At 49.3% G+C, this 21,025-nt stretch overlaps 1 protein-coding gene across 1 annotated transcript in view; it reads right to left on the reverse strand.

Moving 5' to 3' along the window:
* Positions 1-21,025, reverse strand: part of MMP17 (matrix metallopeptidase 17) — a 174,494-nt gene that overhangs the window by 17,370 nt on the left and 136,099 nt on the right. Inside the window, exons 5-8 of the mRNA XM_075013048.1 lie at positions 11,674-11,957; positions 9,359-9,535; positions 9,122-9,221; positions 254-336 (exon numbers count right to left, since the gene is read on the reverse strand). Of these exons, the coding sequence (XP_074869149.1) occupies positions 254-336; positions 9,122-9,221; positions 9,359-9,535; positions 11,674-11,957 (644 nt within the window). The remainder of the gene's footprint in view (positions 1-253; positions 337-9,121; positions 9,222-9,358; positions 9,536-11,673; positions 11,958-21,025) is intronic.

Raw genomic sequence — 21,025 nt, forward strand, 5'->3', positions numbered from 1 at the left:
ATATGCCATTAGCCTTCTTGACTACAAGGGCACACTGTTGACTCATATCCAGCCTCTCATCCACTGTAATCCCTGGGTCCTTTTCTGCTGCACTGCTACTTAACCAGTTGGTCCCCAGCCTGTAACAATGCTTGGGATTCTTCAGTCCCAAGTGCAGGACTCTGCACTTGTTGTTGTTGAACTTCATTGGATTACGTTTGGCCCAAGCTTCCAATTTATCTTGGTCACTCTTCCACAGAAAACAGCTGCTTACCTTTGAAGAAGAAAGCCTCGCCTCTGATCTGAGCCACGGCGTCAAAGTGGGTGTTGCACCTGTTGGGCATATCTCTTCTGAGCCTGCAGAAAGACAGCACTCATGTGAATCGTAGCCCTGCTCTCCAGCTCCACAGCTTCTCCAGGGGAGCAGCAATTCCCCACCCACTCATTGCGCCAGCTCATTTGGCTGAAGACAGTTCCCCAGTGCACACAGAACTGGAATCTGCAGCCCTGATGGAGGAGCTCAGCCACACACTGCTGTAGTCAAGAACGAGGAAGAAGGTCACAGGGGCTGGAAGTTTGGTGCCTCCCTGCTCTCACTCTCAAATCAGCCTGGCTTGCAGGGGATTTTCCCAAGGCAGAGGCTCTGCAAAGCTTTTGTGGACAATTGTCAGTGTTAAGATAATTTTCTCTGCAAAATGAATCTGTGGCAGATGTTGGAATGGTGCCAAATTATGAATTGCTGAAACAACAAGGAGTCCTGCAGTACTTTAAATCTGGTAGTGCTTATTTGGGCATAAGCTTTAGTGGGTAAAAACCACTTCAACAGATGCATGGAGTGGAAATCACAGTGGAAAGGTTGTTTTGTTTTTTTTAAACACACACACTCTCTCTCTCTCTCCGACTTATCACCATGTATGGTGATGAATCGTGACTGATGCGAATACCATGGCAAGCGTAAGTTCGGCATGGTTTGGTATGTCTGCACTTGCTAGAGGAGTCTGGGAGCAGGATTCTCTTAGCATTAGAGAAATTACTGGGAAAGTTACTAGGCGTGCAGATATTGAACTTGAGTGGTTAGCATGGGCTTTACCTGTGTGCACGTTTCAACACTGAACTGCAGAATACATCAGCTGGGGGGCAGCTCACAAAGCATGGAACATGTAAGATGGCCTGTGGGCTTGACCCTCTATAGATGGCATCACATTATGAGCCTACTGCAGGGGTTGGCAACCTGCAGCTCCGGAGCCGCATGCAGCTGTTTAAGGAGTCCCTTGCGGCTCTGAATGCTGCTGCTGCTGACTCATTTTGCGGGTCCCTGCCCTGCTGCCGCCAAAATAATGGAACTCAGTTTAATTGGTTTAACGCCGGCAGGGCAGCGGGAGGGGCCTGTCCGTTAAACCAAGTAAATTCAGTTCCATTATTTCAGTGGCGGCAGGGCAAGGACTTGCCTGCGCTGCGGGTGGGGGAAGTGCTAAGCCTGCAGGAGAGCTGGGGGGAGGGGCAGCTGAGTCTGCCCCTGCTGGAGCTGCGCAGCCCTGCTAAGAAGGAAGTGATGGCCGCAGAGGAGCAGCAGAATGTGTGCAGCTGGCGGAGCTCATAGGCTGAGGCGGGTTAAGCCTGGAGATGTGGGGGGTGAGTTTGGGGCTGAGAGGGGTTAAGCCTGGGGATGGGGAGGACAGTTTTGCAGGATGAGAGGCAAAGCATGAGCATAGGGGGCCGGATTTGGGGGCTGAGGTGGGTGAAGCCTGGAGATGGGGGGGTGGGTTTGTGAGCCTGGGAACAGGGGTAGGGGTAAGGAGGCTTGATGCAGGTTGGGCTAGATCAGCATTCAAGCTTTTCGAGACCACAGAACACCAAACAATAGTATTTTTTATGCAGAACACCCATGAAAATTTTCAACCCCAACCTGCTTTAACAGGGTATGTGGCAGGGCCTGGTACAGCACAAAGCACTTAAAAGCATGATGAAGCCCTTATACAGTGGCTGGTAGAGGGCACGGAAAGAGCCTGTAAAACCTAAACAGACCAGCTGCTGTCCACAACAGAGAAGTGGGAATCTAATTTGCTTCCATATCCAACTGCCAGCACCTTCCTTCTCAGCTGTTCCCTACGTAATATACCAGCCACATGCCTGAGCCCTGTCAAGTCTTAGGTGCTCATTCTTCCAAGGCAGAGGGATAAAGGGTGATGTATTACATGGCCATAACTTCTCATGTCACGCCTGTGCCTGCTGAGAACAGAAGGGAGAACGCATTCTCTTCTGTCCAGGATCTGGTACTTCACCCACCTCGTGGTATCTGAGCACCTTTTAGCACCATAATATAAACTATGTTAGTGATACAACGCCGTGCAGCCCAGGAGAAGAGCCACATCCCCTCTTCTAAGCATCATAGCAACAAACTCAACCAATACCACTAAAAATGTAACAAAATTTGGGTTTCTGACAACACCAGTTACCAGGTTAATCACATACATGCCTCAGTAGAGAAGGGATTAGAACCCTTGGCCTTCATCTCTGCTACTTGCAAGAGCAGCAGGGTCCCTTATCCTCTCTGTGGTCCAACAGCTGGAGGGTGACATGTGCACAGACACAAATGTCACAAGGGTTTTGCTAAAATGCCAAGAAGGAAAGACTCTGTGAGCCCATTACAACAGCTCTGCAGAGGCTACCTAAGGCTATGGCTATACGCAGTGTTATTTCAAAAATAAGCTATTCCGGAAGACATTTTCTGGAACAGCTGATTTTGAAATAGCACAGCTACACACAAAATGCATTTGAAATGCTCTCAGCTATTTTGAAACAGAGCAGTGGTTCCCAAACTTTTTGGCATCACCCCCCTCCCTTTGATTTTTGAGAGACCCTCATGCCCCCACCTCTTCATTACCATAATCAAACCCCCTTTTAATAAAAAATTCAATTTGCAATTTAAAATAAACACACACTTGATATAAAATGTTATTTAAAATTACAAATAAGCACAAGTAGTTTTTCTTGGCCCAAAAATTTAATAAAAATGACATTTAACATCAGAAACAAAATGACTTTAATTTGAAGGATGACACTGCATTTTCTTCACACGTTGGGAAATCCTAGGTTTGAAAGATGAACATGCGCAATGCAAATAGTTTTTGACATCCAGTCAGTTTCTTTGTTTCATTTTTTATGTGACTAAATTGAAAAGCTTTTTTCACAGAGGTATGTTTACAAAAATGAAAGTCTAATATGTAGTGTTTCTCCAACTTTCAAGTACGTTGGGAAATATTTTATCCAAAATTCCTGCATGCTCAAGTTTTTGAAATCATCTTTTGCACTTGAATCACATTTTATTTTGAGTGCTTGCTCTTGCAATACTTCTGGCAATGTATCAACATCAACACAGAATAGACGGCATACTAATTAGTGAATGGGGTTGCCAGAAAAGTTGTCAGGAAAATAGCAGATAGCAGACTCAGTGGAGCTGTGCCACCCTGCTCTGAGCCGCGCACCAACCACCGGAGCCGTAGTCCCCCACAACCCTGGGGCCCCCTTACGTCCTGCCAGACCTCAACCCCTGCTGGGCTGACACTGGCTGTAAAGGCTGGTTCCAGCCCCATGCTGAACATGGCCCTGGTCCCATGAGTGCCAGCTCAACTCCGAATGGGCTGCTGGCATGGCCCCAGAGTTGTAGGCACAGCCCTGGCCCAGCAGAGACCAGCTGCAGCCCTGGCTAGGGTACTGGACACTGTGCCAGCACCATGCCAGCCCAGAGGCTGACTATGGACTGGCCAGACTAACAGCACAGCCCCCACCTCTTAGGTGTCTGGTGCAGCCCCAGCTGCCTGAGCCCTGTGCTAGCCGCCAGAGCTGCCCACACCAGCCGCCCACTCGTCTGCCCTCCTGCTGCCAGAGCCACCCACCCAAGCTGTGTGTCAGCCACCTGAGCCCAGCACTGTCAGGGCCAGCCACTCACCCATCCAGCCTAAGCAACCCGAGCCGGGCCAGCTGCCTGAGCCCCCCATGCCACCCACCTGCGCCTCTACCCTCCCCCAAAGCCAGGCACCATCAGCCCTCCTGCCCTTACCCCTCCCCTTCCCTTTTCTCCAAGCCAGACTCCCCCAGCCCCCCCATCTAACCCCCATCCTCCCCCTCCCTCCCCACTACAACCCACACTCCTTTGCAGGAGGCAGCTAGCCCCACTTGGGTCTTCGCCAGCTGCCTGTTTTTTCATAGCAGCTGCACTGGGTCGTGCAGATAAAACATCTGGGGCTGAGAGCTGGAAGCAAAGGTCAGCTCTTTCTTGGAGTGGGGGAGATGATGTGGGGGGCTGGGTCACCTCGCTCCCCTCCCCTAGAATTTCTTCACGCCCTGCAGTTTGGGAAACCATGAAATAGGGCATCTACACATAACACAGCCTATTTCAAAATAGAGCCATTGGACACCTTTTCAAAAAACACTCTATTCCCAGCCAACACAGCCCCTATGTCAAAATAAGCAGAATATATTGTAAAATGAAGTTTGCCAATTTCAAAATGAGATATTTTGAAATTATTTTGAAATAGAGGCTGCGTTACATAGACGCTTGCAAAGTTATTTTGGAAACAGCGGTTGTTATTCCAAAATAACTTTGCTGTGTAGACCCACCCTAACTGAACATGAACAGTAACCAGACCACCCACATGCTGAGGTGGAGAAATCTCACAGTGAGAACACGCTTGTGTTTTCAGACTTTCCACCTTATTTTGGGGGCTTTAATCAGGATGAGCCCACCACACAATTCTGACCTGGGTCACTAAATAGGTGGAATTCTCCCATAGCAGGGAATACCCTAAACAAAACATTTTACCCATGTTTCCACAGTCTGACAGCCCTACCAGCATTCACTTGCAAAAAAGAGAATACCCTCGCATGCCTCCAATGACTTCCCTGCTTCTAAGGAACAAAGCAGAATTCTAAAGACAGCACTTCAATTTTCCAAGGAAACTTCCAAATATAACTGAGCCCCTGGGGCCACCCTAGGTTGTATCAGCTTCATAATGGTAATGCACGAACTCTAAGCGGATTTCCTTAACAGAGAGAAGGCTTCTGTGTTCCTGGTATGCTGCCCAGAGCTGTCTTGTCTCATAGATTTATCTACTCCCCTGCCTAGTCATTATTCAAGAGACACTTGTCAAAATGAAAATGCTGTGTTAGGGCCTCAGCTGGTATAAATTCAGTATGTCCCCATGGAAGTCAATAGGCATGGGCTGATTTAGGCCAGGCAAGCATCTAGCCCTGTCTATTTTAAAAACAACCTCTACCAGAGTTACTAGCAACATCTGCAATCATAAAAATGAAAGATTTAGAACACCACACTGGACTTTTTACCCTGCTGCTATTCTGATTACAGCACCTCCCTTCCCCCACCTTCAGAGCGTGAGACTTGACTTGTTGATGTACAGAATGTGGCAGCAGGAATGCAATGCTGCTGCAGGCTGGGAGGAATGTGTCTCTGAGAGACTATTTGCATGAGAATGCAAAGGGGTGCATGTGTGATACCTTTCAGGCAAAGCCTGATGGGCACCAAGTAAGCCATGAGATTTTGTCTATTGTAAACACATTGTTGTAAAATCACAATTTATGCTGACACTCAGTGCGGAAGATGTGAGATCTCACCAATGCTCTGGGTTGTTGTGGGGGACAGGGCAGTCGCCATACCTGCATAAGACACTGATTGCACAGGGCTCCCTGGTTTAAAGCAACACAAGGTATGAGGGGAGAGGTATTAGTTGAGTTAGCTTGTTAAGTGCTTTATCCTGTCTATGCCTTGGCTGTATAACTATAAGCCTGATTTGACTAGCCTTCTCCCCCTGTTGAAAAATAGAGCTAGCTGTTAGGGTTTTAATGAAACACCTCCACAGAGGTATGGAAGAGTTGACATTATGGAGTTGTGGCTGTAGGCTATCCAGAGCAACCCCTCAGTGGATGCTGGCAGGTGGCTGGTAGATGGCATAGTGGATGCTGGTAGGTGGCTGGTAAAGGAACAGCAGTGCCCAACACAACTGGTGGACAGGTCCTAAGGGAGCAGTGGTAGATGACAGCTATGTCTACAAGTGAAGCCTACATTGAAGTAGCTTATTTTGATGTAGCGACATTGAAATAGGCTATTTCGATGAATAACGTCTACACGTCCTCCAGGGCTGGCAACGTTGACGTTCAACATCGATGTTGTGCAGCACCACATCGAAATAGGCGCTGGAAGGGAACATCTACACGCCAAGGTAGCACACATTGAAATAAGGGTGCCAGGCACAGCTGCAGACAGGGTCACAGGGCGGACTCAACAGCAAGCCACTCCCTTAAAGGGCCCCTCCCAGACACAGTTGCACTAAACAACACAAGATCCACAGAGCCGACAACTGGTTGCAGACCCTGTGCATGCAGCATGGATCCCCAGCTGCCGCAGCAGCAGCCAGAAGCCCTGGGCTAAGGGCTGCTGCCCACGGTGACCATAGAGCCCCGCAGGGGCTGGAGAGAGCGTCTCTCAACCCCTCAGCTGTTGGCCACCATGGCAGACCCCACTATTTCGATGTTGCGGGACGCGGATCGTCTACACGTGCCCTACTTTGACGTTCAACTTTGAAGTAGGGCGCTATTCCCATCCCCTCATGGGGTTAGCGGCTTCGACGTCTCGCCGCCTAACGGTGATGTTAACATCGAAATAGCGCCCAACACGTGTGGCCGTGATGGGCGCTATTTCGAAGTTAGTGCCGCTACTTCGAAGTAGCGTGCACGTGTAGACACGGCTGATATGACCAATGGTCAGCTGGTAAGGCAGCAGTGGATAGATGGACAGCATGGCCAGTAGGGGGAGCGGCTAGCAGGTGGCAGCAAGGGGAGGCTGCAGACAAGTAGACAGCTAGTACTTCCCTAGTAATGTATCTGTTGGGTCTGGGACTGCACTTGCGAGAGGTACACCCTGTAACTATATCTAATTCTTGATCTTCCCCCCTACTCCTCCACTCTCTGATTTGCTCACCTTGATTATCTTTTTCTGATTTGTCCTCCTTGCTTACTGTTTTTGGTTCTCTGTGTCTTAAATATTGAGTCTGTTCTGGTCTGGATATGGTCTGAAGAAGTGGGTCTGTCCCACGAAAGCTCACCGAATAAACTATTTTGCTAGTCTTTAAAGTGCTACTTGACTGCTTTTTGTTTTGACCCTGTAACTATGTGTGGGGTAAAGGCAAAGAGCCCCAGCAAGAGACTTGGTTCTATAGTGTATGGGGATGGTATCTTGTTAAAGGGGTTTGTCTCTCCTTTGCTTAGATATACTGCATCTGTCACTGTAAACTTGGCGTAGGTTATTGTTATTAAATAAGCTGTTTCTATCTTAGACTCTGTGCTTGTGAGGGGAGGGGGAGAACTGCCTTACAGGCACCCAGCAAGTGGTGTGAGATTGTCCCGGGCCACTGGGTGGAGGCTTGAGCTGGTTGGTTGTATCCTTGACAGAAAACCCCTAGGAGTTGAACCTGGCCCTTCTGGCAGGCACCTGGCATTAATAGAAGGGTTACATCAATTTCATACTCTTTCTAGCGCATTTCATGAACTAATTCACTCAGTGTTGCTGCCAGCCTTGAAGAGAAATGCTTCATGAAAAAACTGTTTCATTTAATTAAAAACATCATGAAGTTATTTCTACACTAAAGTCATCTGAAGTCTAGGAAGTTACACCAAGTCACAATGTGGCAGAGACAGAGAGAGAGAATTCCCCTATTTCTCTTGTTGGACCTATTGTTTGAAATAGAGGTTGAGGCACCCAAATCTGGCACTCTCTCATCCAGATCTTCCAGGACCAGAGAATCCCAGGGCTGGGAAGAGGAGGGGCCAGCCAGACCAGTGGCAGGAGCCCAGAGCAGGGCAGCTACAGTTGGTCTGGCAGCAAGTTAGGCATGGAGGTGGCAGCAGCCAGGGAGCCTGGGTCTGGGAGCAGCAGGGAGACCCTCCCCCTGGGAGCAATGGCCAGGGCTGGGAGGCTGGCAGCCCAGGCTGGGAAGCGATGGCTCACAGTGGCTCATCTCCAGAGCCAGGTGGGAAGCCACAGTCCAGGGAAGCTGCAGCTGCCGTGGGTGGCTGGAACCATTAGTGGGCAAGAAGCTGTGGGTGACAGTGAGGAGGGCAGCTAAAGAGGAAGGGCTGGAAGACAGCAGGGGGGAAGAATTGACCTCTCCTGCTCCAGCAAAATTCCTGGGCCGGTACCGCTTAGGTCCCAATGGTGCTGGATCAGGGAGGTTGAACTTATGCATACACTAAAGTCTAGATTTTCATGTATGACTAGCAATTTTGGATCTCCTAACTGAGAAAATGTCAAGGGCCCCATTTCTCAGATGGTGGGTGCTCAGCACTTTCTGAATATCCAAAGTGAAACAGGAGGTTCAGCCCAAGTCCAATAGGGTAACATAGTGAATCAATGGATGTTAGGGGTCTAAATAGTTTTGTGAATGTGAGCCTTTGCCAAGTGGACTTACCTTGGAAAAAATTAAAGTACCACACATGCCCAAATTAATATTATGTGTATTTATAACTGCCACAAGGAAAAATGACATTCGTCTTTTTCTTTTGCCTTTATAAGTAGCTCAGAATGTGCTGTTTTTCTTTTTCTACAAAATTTCCCTGCACATTTGGACTTCCTTATTTATGTTCCACTCCTGAACTAATATCTCATTAAGCTGCTTACCCACACTGGTTTTATCCTTGGGTTACTTTTAACCCCTCTGGACTCACATTAAAACAGAGATTGGTAGTAACAAAGCATACAAACATGGCACCAAGGGCCAGAATGATCTTCTCCAGGCCGGAAGAATTAGCACTTTTTGGAGAAAGCACCGCTCATGATTCATCAGAGATTCTTGCTGAGAGCCTCTGTGTTTCACACACCTACCCTGAGTTAGCAAACAGCCTATTCTGGAGCAGGACTCAGAATCTGCACTCAAAAATTGAGCGGGTGCCCATGGGAGAGAGCCCTGTGTGTAGAAATAACTCCCCTTGGTTCCTCCCCTTCTAAATCTGAAAATCTCCAACCCCATGATTGGGAACTAGCTGGGGGTGGGGTTATGTATTGGAATCACCCTGCTGCCACCGTATGGTCTTCCCCATGCTTCACAAGGACAACAGTGGCAAGTCTACTTACTGCACAGTGGAGCGATTCTCTGGCAGCTCTGGCAGAATGGGGTGGTCATCAGGTTTGGTTACGTCAGGCTTGGCCGTTGGTGACACAGAATCCCTGACTCCTAGGAGTAAAGACAAGGAAGCATTAATGGGCTCATGACCCCCACTAACCGGACAGGGTACACTTGAGAAGCATGGTCTCTGGGAGCTGTTGCTAAGGAAGTGCAGCATAAACCCACTTGTGGGGGCGTGAACTAACCATACAGCTGCCAGATTCTGACTTTGTCTTCGTAAGGCAGGTCATACTTCAGGGGATCCCCCACTGGTCCCTGGTAATAGGGTCTCATGATAGATTCTAAGGCGGAGATGTGGGTCAAGCCGATGGCATGGCCAAACTCATGCACAGCCACTGCAAACAGGTCCATCCCATTGGCATCTGAAAATAAAGTCACATCAGCATTAAAACAACACAGGATGCTCATCATGCTTCAGGTGCTGATGGGCACTCAGGAGTCTACCTCAACAGGCACATGTATGTCACTGTAAGAGAGTGTGGCCTAATGGTTGGAAACTAAGAATCTACTGCAGCAGTGGGCAACTTAGGCTAGTCAGTGGGCTGCATGAGTGGCCCTTCTTCATCTCAGTGGGCTGAAAGTGTTGTAACCAAGACAATCTCCTGGGATAGGGTAGCTTTGCTAACTGCACTCGTGTGCCGACTGAATTGTGGCAGCACCTTGATTTGATGCAAAGGGAGAGCAGAGCTCTCTCAACGTTGTGTGCAGCCAGCACACACTGCACCTCATGTGCCCTGGCTTCACATGCGTGTCACTTTTGTAATGCTGGGAGGAAAGAAAAAGATGTGGAAGGAAAGCAGCAGAATCTGGCAACCCCACACACCATGGGCAACGGTACAGAAAGCATCTTGTGGGTCACACATAGAGCATTAATGGGCTGTGGGTTGCCCACTGCCGGCACATGGGAAAGCAGTGGGCAGCTCCCTGGGAGAGGCAGAGTCTGATCAGGAGGATCTTGGTGGCCCACACACTTACTGACAGGTAGTACTTTCACTACCGAGTTGAGCCAAAATACCTTTCCTTAATTCCAAGAGCGAGAGGATGGGAATAGCGATCAGACGATGGATATCACACTGCCAGCTATTTGCCCTCTGCCAGCCAGCTATCCTCACAGGCTGAAATGCTGGCATCAGCACTGTGCCTCGTGTGGCACTGCCTGACCTCTAAGGCCCCCTGAGAGACAAGGCCAATGCAAGGGTACAGCTACACTTACGGGAAATCAACCCAGTCGGTGCTGACCTTCCCCTGTACTCCTCATTATCGTGAGGAATAAGGGAGGCTGACGGGAGACTTTCAGTGAGGACTGAGAGAAGCAGTTTGGGAGACAGAAATCAGGATAACCAACCAACAAAAAAGAGAAAGGCAGTGAAAGAGAAAATCAGTCAATTTCAGGGAGGAAGCTTAGGTGAAAATGAAATTATTCAGCCCAGGCAGCAGAAACCACTGGGACACCAGCAGGGGAGGCGGCACAATGAGAAAATTAGCAGCTGGAGACTGGAGCCATGACATTCTGGCAAAGTCCAACCACGACAAAGCTTGTGAGGTCCCTGGCCTGCATAGCAGAGATGCACTTGCTTTGCAAAGTCTCCCCTCTGACTGGACTGCTGGCTTAAAAAACTGAAACTGGGTTTTAAGGGGAACTCCTCATAGCCGTACAGTAAATGTCTCAACTGGCTTCTGTCTGGGGTGTGGCAAAGCAGCAGACTCAGCAAGGGATCCAGTGCCTTACTCTCCACTGCCATTCACCTCCTGTCTTCATCAACACCTGGCAAAGCAGGTTGGAAAGGAGCCTTCTGAACCAGTAACATTTTATGCCCACTAACTACACCAGGTAGAGGAGATTCAGGTCCCTGGTCATGCACTGGACCAGGAGAAAACCTGGAAGGCAAAACGTGTTTGACAGAAGGTAGAGGGGGAAAGGGAGTGGGTTATTTTTCACTGGGCTCCAGTTTATTCTTCATCCTTCCTGTTGGCAGAGAAGTCAGTAGGCAGTGTCAGGGTGTCACTCATGGGCTTTGTAAGCAGACCTCTACTGATCCTACTGCGAGGAAGCAGGGCTTGAGCTGCAGCTGTGGACGAAGAACATAGGGGCCAGGGCTTTTCTCTGAGCTGGTGACTCACAGCTTAGCCAGTGCGGGTTGAGGGGTGCTGTGAACTCAAAGACACCCCAGCCAGCCTGGTCACTTACGACTGAGACCTGAGCAGAGCAGGGCAAGACAGGGATCCTGTGAGTGGCAGAGGGGAACTCAGTTATGGTGGTGTGCATGTGAGGGATTATGGGAAGAAACAGGAATACACTACCACCACCATCCTCCCTGATTTGTACCCCTGGAAGGGCAAAAAAAATATTACTGACAGCTGGGGATATAAAGGAGCAAACAGAGGTCTCTGGGGTCTCAGGACCCCAAACCCTGAGGGATACCAATAAACCCATCAATACTTACAAAGGGAAGGGCTGGAAGATCACAAGTTCTGCTCCAGGTCTCTTACCCGGACATACCTGATGATCGGAAGGTCCAATATTCATCGTCATCAAAATGAGCGTCGCCTGCGGTACGATGGTCTCCAGGGAAGAAAGCATGTGCTACTGTGCCACCAGGCCCATCAAAGGGATAGCCGTCATTGTGGTCAGCCTTGGAGAAGTCTATCTGTATATCAGCATTGTTACCTGCCACTTCATGGAAATTCAGAGGAGTGATGTCACTCCAGACCTTCAAGGCATAGTACATGAGGGCGCGGACTGTGTCATGGCCCAGGTGGGACTCTTTGGGGAAGATGCGGACTCTGGGACAGAAAAGGGAAACCAAGGACAAGAAAATAATAAATAGCAGAGGCTGTCCAGCTTTTTCCATTCTCCCCATCACTTCACACATCCCATTGGAAGTATAAGACTGACAACTGCTCTGCAAGGAGTGGTGTTTCACGGACCACCCTTGGTACAGCTGGTCCAACTCAGCATTTCTGTTCTGCTGGACATTACAAAATTTCCTCTTGTTCCCAAAGCAGAATGAAAGTGGAAATTTTGAAATTTTCTGCAAAATCAAAGTTAAAAAAAGTGAGAATACAATTCATTTAACACAATACGAAAGTTGAAATGATGTAGCTGAAAGGAAACACTTTGGTCTCATTGAGACTATGTGTCTCCATTTTTTGGAGTCAAAATTAATTTAGTTTCCACAAAAGTTGCATCCAGTCAGTATTTTCCAAAGAAAAATCATTCTGCTGGAAAATCTTTGACAAGTTCTGTTGTCCAGTATTAATGGTGATTTCATCGGTAGGGTACCAGCATATCACCCAGAGAGGTGCACAATCAAATAAAGCAGTCAGGGCAAGACAGAAAAACAAACATTATTTAATATTCATAGGATCCTAGATTTTCAGTCAGAAGGGATCATTCATGACCCAACAGCGTATAGCCTGAGCTCTTGTACACATGCAAGTCAAAGAACTTCACCCACCATTATGCAGTATAAACAAAGGGGTAAGATTAAAATTCACTCCTAACAAAAATCCTGCCATGATGGGCAAGCTCACGAACAGAAGAAATAATGGCTACGTCTACACGTGAAGCCTACATCAAAGTAGCCTATTTCGATGTGGCAACATCGAAATAGGCTATTTCGATGAATAACGTCTACACGTCCTCCAGGGCTGCCAACGTCGATGTTCAACATCGACGTTGTGCAGCACCACATCGAAATAGGCGCAGCGAGGGAACGTCTACACGCCACAGTAGCACACATCGAAATAAGGGTGCCAGGCACAGCTGCAGACAGGGTCACAGGGCGGACTCAACAGCCAGCCGCTCCCTTAAAGGGCCCCTCCCAGACACACTTGCACTAAACAGCACAAGATACACAGAGCCGACAACGAGTTGCAGACCCTGTGCCTGCAGCATGAATCTCCCGCTGCAGCAGCAGCAGCCAGAAGCCCTGGGCTAAGGGCTGCTGCACACGGTGACCATAGAGCCCCACACGGGCTGGAGAGACAGCGTCTCTCAACCCCCCAGCTGATGGCTGCCATGGAGGACCCCACAATTTCGACGTTGCGGGACGCGGATCGTCTACACGGGCCCTACTTCGACGTTGAACGTCGAAGTAGGGCGCTATTCCGATCCCCTCATGAGGTTAGCGACTTCGACGTCTCGCCGCCTAACGTCGAAGTTAACTTCGAAATAGCGCCTGACGCGTGTAGCCGCGACGGGCGCTATTTCGAAGTTAGTGCCGCTACTTCGAAGTAGCGTGCACGTGTAGACACAGCTAATGTGTCTCAAGACTATGTCTGTGGGAAGAGGCTGACAGGGACAGCTACCTAGGGAAAGCAAGTTCTAAACCCTGTGGGCTGGGACAGAGAGTAACTGACCAGGCATCAGCTAATGGTACATTGGTGGAAACATCTAAAATTGGCTAGATTACGTGCTATTCCTTAATCCAGGTAGGAAGGAACATAGGGTTTTTCGTTTCTGCATTAAGCCATTGGTCTAGTTAGTCCCTTCTCAGTCAATGGGAGTTGAATGCACGTGTGTTATTACAGAGATCAGTGGATGAAGTGCTGTCGAGTGAATAAGGCAATAGATTGGGACTCAGGAGTACTGGGCTTCCCTTTTGTCTCTGCCACTAGCCTCGGTGGGCAAGTACTTTCCCTGCCAAGCACCTCAGTTTCTAGTCTGTAAAAATGGGGATAACAATAGTGACTCCTTTGTAATGTCCTTTGAGAACTATGGATGAACAACGCTAAGAGGTGTATGTGAACCATTCTAGATCTTTTATTCATAGCTCTCTCTTTTTCCCAGGAGGTTCTGTGCCAGTTTTTTCAATCTGGCACATGATCTGATTGCAGAAGTTGTGCTAATTGTTTGATGGAGATTCGGAGGAGACTTTCATCAAATATCAATGTTCTGTGGTTCTGTCTGATCCCCTGCCAGTGAAAAAGGAAACACTTTTGAAGCATGATTCGGGGCAATTTATTTCACTGAGCCCTTCATAGGCTTTACCTGACTTCTACCCCAGCTGAGTTTCATAATAAAGCAAAGCTGGTGGGTCCCATGCCTCTTGGCCCTTAAAAGAGGGCAGAATGCCTTGTAAAACGTACACACACAGCTCAGAGAACCTTACAAACACCGCAGTCCTGCAAGTTGCTCTCACTTAAGTCAATAGGAAGGTCAATGACAATCCCTGCACAGAAGAATTTATCATCTGAAAGACAAGATGGGTAACAGTTTCAAAAATCTCCACGTCTTAGGCACTTTGGAAAATGTTACTTAGACACCTAAGTCAATTAGGTCCCTTTGAAAAGTTTACCCAATAGAGGGAGGAGGTGCAGTGATGTGACTTGCCCATGGTCACAGGTAAGTGGCAGAGGTAAAACCAGTCTCCCGTCTCAGAGTCAAAACCACTAAACTACACAGCCCCTCTCATTATTAGGGTTTGTGATTCCTCAGCAATATGATTTTCCTCAGGAACTGTGGACTCTCCTCTGCAGAATGACAGTTGTATTATCCACTGCTACTTTTATAGCAGCACAATCCGATGGTTTCCTTGGCTACTGCTATCAGTCCAAAAAAATCTTGGCGTCTCATGTTGAAGCAGGGCAAGAAAAATGAAAAGAGACCTTACAGACACGGCTTTTACAACCCAACTTACAACAAAGTCAGCAAATAGGTTTGCCTGCTCTAAACATGCTTTATTTTACTAGGATTCTGGCTGGGAACAGCCTCTCAACAGTCCTTCCCACTGGAAGCTACCATGCCGAAAGGCCTTGTCGTGCGTGTCAATGAGGTGAGCTTATCAGGGAGGAGAGAAGCGAAGTGAAATAAAAACGGAACACTACATAAGGGACACCAGAAACAAACTACAGTTTTAACAGAATTCAACAGCAGGTCCCACACATTGTGAGCCTGTGGCTTGTAAACCTTGAAAACTCTCACTCTGTTTCTCTTTGAGCAAAGCAGGTAAAACCCCTATCTTCTGGAACCACAGGCTCCAGAACTGGGAGATTATTCATCTGTAAAACAACGAAGTTCTGTGGCACCTTCTAGACCAAGAGATATTCTGGAGCATGGGCAAAGACCCCCTTCATCAGATGCAACGAAAGTTTATGCGCCAAAATATCTGTTAGTCTAGAAGGTGCCACAGGACTTCTTGCTGGTTTTGAAGATACAGACTGACATGGCTACCTCTCTGATAGTACTCATTTGTACTCCACTCACACGATGCCATTTAAAAACTCATTTGCGGTGACTTGATTCCCAATGGGTTCTGTGTTGCAAATCTTCATCCCTTCAGCCAGTTGATGATTTGTTTTCCTTCTTGTTATCCATTTGTAAGGTTTTCTTCCATGGTCAAAGTCAGCATGAGCTTCACCTTGTGTCCTATTTAGCATGTGAAAGATCATACCAGGCAATGCCCTTCAAATCTGTCCACACAGAGGCTGTCTTAGGGAGACTGCCAGGATCTCCACTGCAGAATTACAATCCCCTAGCTGACATATCTATACCAGCAAAAAAACATTCCATGTAGACACAACCAGTGTTCCCTGTAAGCTGAGGGCTTGAGTGGCCACCCAGGAGAGATTCAGGTGCTGTCTGGCTGTTTAGCAGAACACCCCCTAAGACCCACAGCCAGTAACATGTGTTTCTACAGGTGGAGCCCATCCACACATGCCTCAGTACATATAACAAAATTTACTCCAACCGGGGATGGAAAAAAATGAGAGGGAACATTGGGCACAACTATGTTAAGAGAAGAGGCTTCTGTGAGTTAGCATAGCAAAACTCTCTCTTTGCCAGGTTACACAGGATCTCCACTAAGGGGCTCTGCTGGTCCAGTGGTACTAGCCCCTGCTATGCAATGTAGACGTCTTCATATTGCCAGAGTCATCTGCATTTACTCTCTAGTATGCTGGTGATGCTTCAACTGAATGACTAGGAACTGGCTCTCGCCAACCTTCAATGCTTCCTAGAAATAGGCAATGGGGTGTGTACGGGGTGGGGTGGGGAGTCGGAATACAGACAATGATCCAAAGCCAGGGCAGCATGGGTGGGGAACACACGAAGCTGCACGCACCCCCAAAGGCAGGAGGAGCCAGCCAGCAGCGAGCAGGGAGGAGTTGTGGAGCTGGCACCGACAGCAGGAGTTAATGCCCCAGCACTCACTGGCCGCGTCTACACGTGCACGCTACTTCGAAGTAGCGGCGCCAACTTCGAAATAGCGCCCGTCACAGCTACACGTGTTGGGCGCTATTTCGAAGTTGAAATCGACGTTAGGCGGCGAGACGTCGAAGTCGCTAACCCCATGAGGGGATAGGAATAGCGCACAACTTCGAAGTTGAACGTCGAAGTAGGGCAGGTGTAGACGATCCGCGTCCCACAACATCGAAATAGTGGGGTCCGCCATGGCGGCCATCAGCTGAGGGGTTGAGAGAGACTCTCTCTCCAGCCCCTGCGGGGCTCTATGGTCACCGTGGGCAGCAGCCCTTAGCCCAGGGCTTCTGGCTGCTGCTGCGGCAGCTGGGGATCCATGCTGCATGCACAGGGTCTGCAACCAGTTGTCGGCTCTGTGGATCTTGTGTTGTTTAGTGCAACTGTGTCTGGGACGGGCGCTTTAAGGGAGCTGCTTGCTGTTGAGTCCGCCCTGTGACCCTGTCTGCAGCTGTTCCTGGCACCCTTATTTCAATGTGTGCTACTTTGGCGTGTAGACGTTCCCTTGCAGCGCCTATTTTGATGTGGAGCTGCCCAACGTCGAAGTTGAACATCGACGTTGCCAGCCCTGGAGGACGTGTAGACGTTATTCATCGAAATAGACTATTTCGATGTAGTGTGCACGTGTAGACGTAGCCACTAGAAGCTGTGGGGAAGGTGCAGCAAGGTGGCTCCAGCTTATGTTAGTCTCTGGCAGTGCTGTTCTGGGGGAGGGGTAGGACTGCCCCAGGGCTCCCTGGAAGGAAGCAGCATGGCCGGAAAGCAGTGCTGTGCCTTCCCTGCCACCGCTGGTGAGTGCAGCAAGGACTCTGCCTGCTAGCACCGGTTCCGCTAACCCCAAGGGCCACCTCAGATGGGGAAAGTGGCAGGGCAGGGTGGAGCAAGGGCATGGAAAGAGGTGAGGTGAGGTGGGGTGGAGCAGGGAAGGGGCTGGGGGCAGAAGGGGGTTAGCCCAGCCAGTCCCTGCACTGGAGGGAGCACATGGTTTACTGACCCCTGCCCCTGTCCTGTCACCAGTCACCGCTGATCCCAGGAGAATATAAGATGAGGAGGCTAAACTGGTGAAGTCGTGCAGAGGGGCTGTTTCTGCCTCTGTCTGCTGCCCACGTGCCTGAAGGATGACAAGGGAAGTCCATTGGCAGGGAGAAGTTTGATCATCCCATTCCCACTGACCCATATTCTCAGAAGCAGTCAGGGATTTGAGGCTGCTGACCTGAGACACACAAAAGGACGTGATTTTCAGAGGTTGGGTGCTCACCACTGGGAGGAAATCAGACTTCGTTAGGGTGTTGCAATCCACAGGCTCCAGATCCCTAGCTGTTTTACAAACCTGGGCAACACTGTGCTTCGCGCTCTTGGATGATACTACCAGCTCACACCAATTTGCTGTGATGGAAGGCGCTGTGCTGCTGTCAAACACATTCTCGCCATGCCAGACTGACACAACTAACTCACTTCCCAAGTCTAATGACTGCTAAGAGCTAGCAGAGTGGCCCAGAATTAAGCCAGCAACTTACAGCTGCAGAGTGCCATAGTACATTACAAATCTCCACAGCCAGTCCATCCCATAGTCATTCTCTACCTAAATCAGTTAATAAATGGACCTAAATGTGACTGACATTTCTGCCTGTGCTCAGGAGGCCAGCAAGCTAATGATTATTTTGGTGTTTGGGTTCTTTTTTTAATGTGAAAATGAAGGGAAAGAATATTAATGCAGGATGAAAAAAAGCAATTCTTGTTTCATGAAACACTCCTTCATGTTGTGCAACTCCGAAGCGAGAGAAATAAATTAAGGTTGTTAACAGCCTGGTAAACAAGCACTGATTCTGGGTGAGCTGGGTTTTTTGTGGGGAAGATGGAAAATGTATATGCCTGTAGCCTCAAATTAGAAAATGACTCCTTCCCAGCTGCTCAGAGGTCACGGTCATACAGTAGTGCTCTAATAGTTCTGGATGTCAGTAACAGCAGGACAAGGTCACATTCACTCTGCTGTGTTCTAGCTGGTCATTGGGTGGATGGTGTGGCTAGAGAGAGGCAGGGCTGAGGACAGACTGTGCCGAGTCCTGCATAATGTGTGTGTAGGGAATGTGGCAGCAGGAATGCAAGGTTACTGAGGCTGGGGGGAATGTGTCTCCCAGAGATCATTTGCATGAGAATGCAAAGGTGTGCATGTGTGCTGCCTTTTAGGCAAAGCGTAATGGGTAGCAAGTAAGCCATGAGATTTGGTCTATTGTAAACATGCTGTTGAAGAATCACAATTTAAGCTGACACTCAGTGTGGGAGTTGTGAGATCTCACCAGTGCTCCGGGTTGTTGTGGGAGACAAGGCAGTCACCACAGCTGCATAAGACATTGATTGCACAGGGCTCTCTGGTTTAAAGCATTGTAAAGGAGGAGGGGTACTAGTTAAGCCAGCTTGTTGAGTACCTGGGTCCTGCCTATGTTTGGGCTATAGAACTGTAAGCCTGGCTTGACTAGCCCTCCCCACCTGTTAAAAGATAAAGCTGGATACTAGGGTGTTTATGAAACCCTACTGGAAATGAAGAGCTGAAATCACAGGGTTGTGCTTCAGGGCGATCCCTAGCAGTGTGATTGGTAAGGGAATGAGGACACTGACTGGTGGGTGGCTGGTAGGAGGAGTGGTAGACGATGGTGACCAGTGAGCAGCTGGTAGGAGCAGTGGCAGACTGGCGGGTGGCTGGTAGGAGCGGCGGTGGATGATGGTGATGGGGGGGTGGGGCAGCTGGTAGGAGGAGTGGCCAGCAGGTGGCAGCAAGGGCATGCTGCAGACAAGTGGACAGCTAGTAGTGCCCTGGTGATGTATCTGTGGGCTCTGGGTTCAGGACTGCACCGCCGGAGGTACACCCTGTAACTGTGTGTGGGGTAAAGGGCCAAGAGCCCCAGCAAGAGACTTGGTTCTACTGCATATGGGGATGGTATCTTGGTAAAGGGGTTTGTCTCTTCTTTGCTTAGATATACTGCATCTGTCACTGTAACCTTGGGGTAGGTTATGGTCATTAAACAAGCTGTTTCTATCTCAGACTCTGTGCTTGCGAGGGGGGGGAGAACCGCACATGGGGTGAAATTGTCCCAGGCCACTGGGTTGGGGCTTGAGCCGGTTGGTTGTATCATTGACAGGAAACCCCCCAGGAGTTGAACCCGGCCCTTCTGGCAGGCACCTGGCATTAACAGAAGGGTTCCATAAGTGGGGGCTTGTCCAGGATGTCTTTTGCTGGGTAGCACCCCTCGCAAGCACACACATATATATACCGTTGTAAGAAGCAGTTCTGTTGTTGCAGGATAAGTTAGAGTTTATACCATGGCTGGCCGTATGCTAGAAGACTGGTGTGAGAAGTTGAGTATCGATCCTAGGAATTGTCTGTTAGTTTTAGGGATACCTGAGGGTGTGGAAGATGGCCCAATTGAGGCCCTTCTAACAAAAGCCATTGATTCTCTAAAGAGGTGTCATATTCGGGGGCGTAGACCTCGAGTAGAGGACAAAGCCTTTGTGGTACTATGTGAACTGCCAGTGTCTGTGGACTCTTTGCAGATCCCAAGTGAGATAAAAGCTACGTCTACACGTGAAGCCTACATCGAATAGCTTATTTCGATGTAGCGACATCAAAATAGGCTATTTCGATGAATGACGTCTACACGTCCTCCAGGGCTGGCAACGTCGACGTTCAACATCGACGTTGTGCAGCACCACATCGAAATAGGTGCTGCGAGGGAACATCTACACGCCAAAATAGCACACATCGAAATAAGGGTGCCAGGCACAGCTGCAGACAGGGTCACAGGGCGGACTCAACAGCCAGCCGCTCCCTTAAAGGGCCCCTCCCAGACACACTTGCACTAAACAACACAAGGGCTACGTCTACACGTGCAGCCAACATCGAAATAGCTTATTTCGATGTTGCGACATCGAAATAGGCTATTTCGATGAATAACGTCTACACATCCTCCAGGGCCGGCAACGTCGATGTTCAACTTCGACGTTGCTCAGCCCAACATCGAAATAGGCGCAGCGAGGGAACGTCTACACGTCAAAGTAGCACACATCGAAATAGGGATGCCAGGCACAGCTGCAGACAGAGTCACAGGGCGGACTCAACAGCAAGCCGCTCCCTTAAAGGGCCCCTCCCAGACACAGTTGCACTAAACAACACAAGATCCACAGAGCTGACAACTGGTTGCAGACCCTGTGCCTGCAGCATAGATCCCCAGCTGCCGCAGAAGCAGCCAGAAGCCCTGGGCTAAGGGCTGCTGCCCACGGTGACCATAGAGCCCCGCAGGGGCTGGAGAGAGAGCATCTCTCAACCCCCCAGCTGATGGCCGCCATGGAGGACCCGGCAATTTCGACGTTGCGGGACGCGGATCGTCTACACGGTCCCTACTTCGACGTTGAACGTCGAAGTAGGGCGCTATTCCGATCCCCTCATGAGGTTAGCGACTTCGACGTCTCGCCGCCTAACGTCGAAGTTAACTTCGAAATAGCGCCCGACGCGCGTAGACGTGACGGGCGCTATTTCGAAGTTGGTGCCGCTACTTCGAAGTAGCGTGCACGTGTAGACGCAGCTATGATGTTTAAAGCATTGTAAAGAAGAAGGGGAGAGGTACTAATTAAGATAGTTTGCTGAGTACCTGGGTCCTGC

Source organism: Carettochelys insculpta, chromosome 18, assembly GCF_033958435.1.
Source record: "Carettochelys insculpta isolate YL-2023 chromosome 18, ASM3395843v1, whole genome shotgun sequence".
In the NCBI taxonomy this organism is placed as follows: Eukaryota; Metazoa; Chordata; order Testudines; family Carettochelyidae; genus Carettochelys; species Carettochelys insculpta.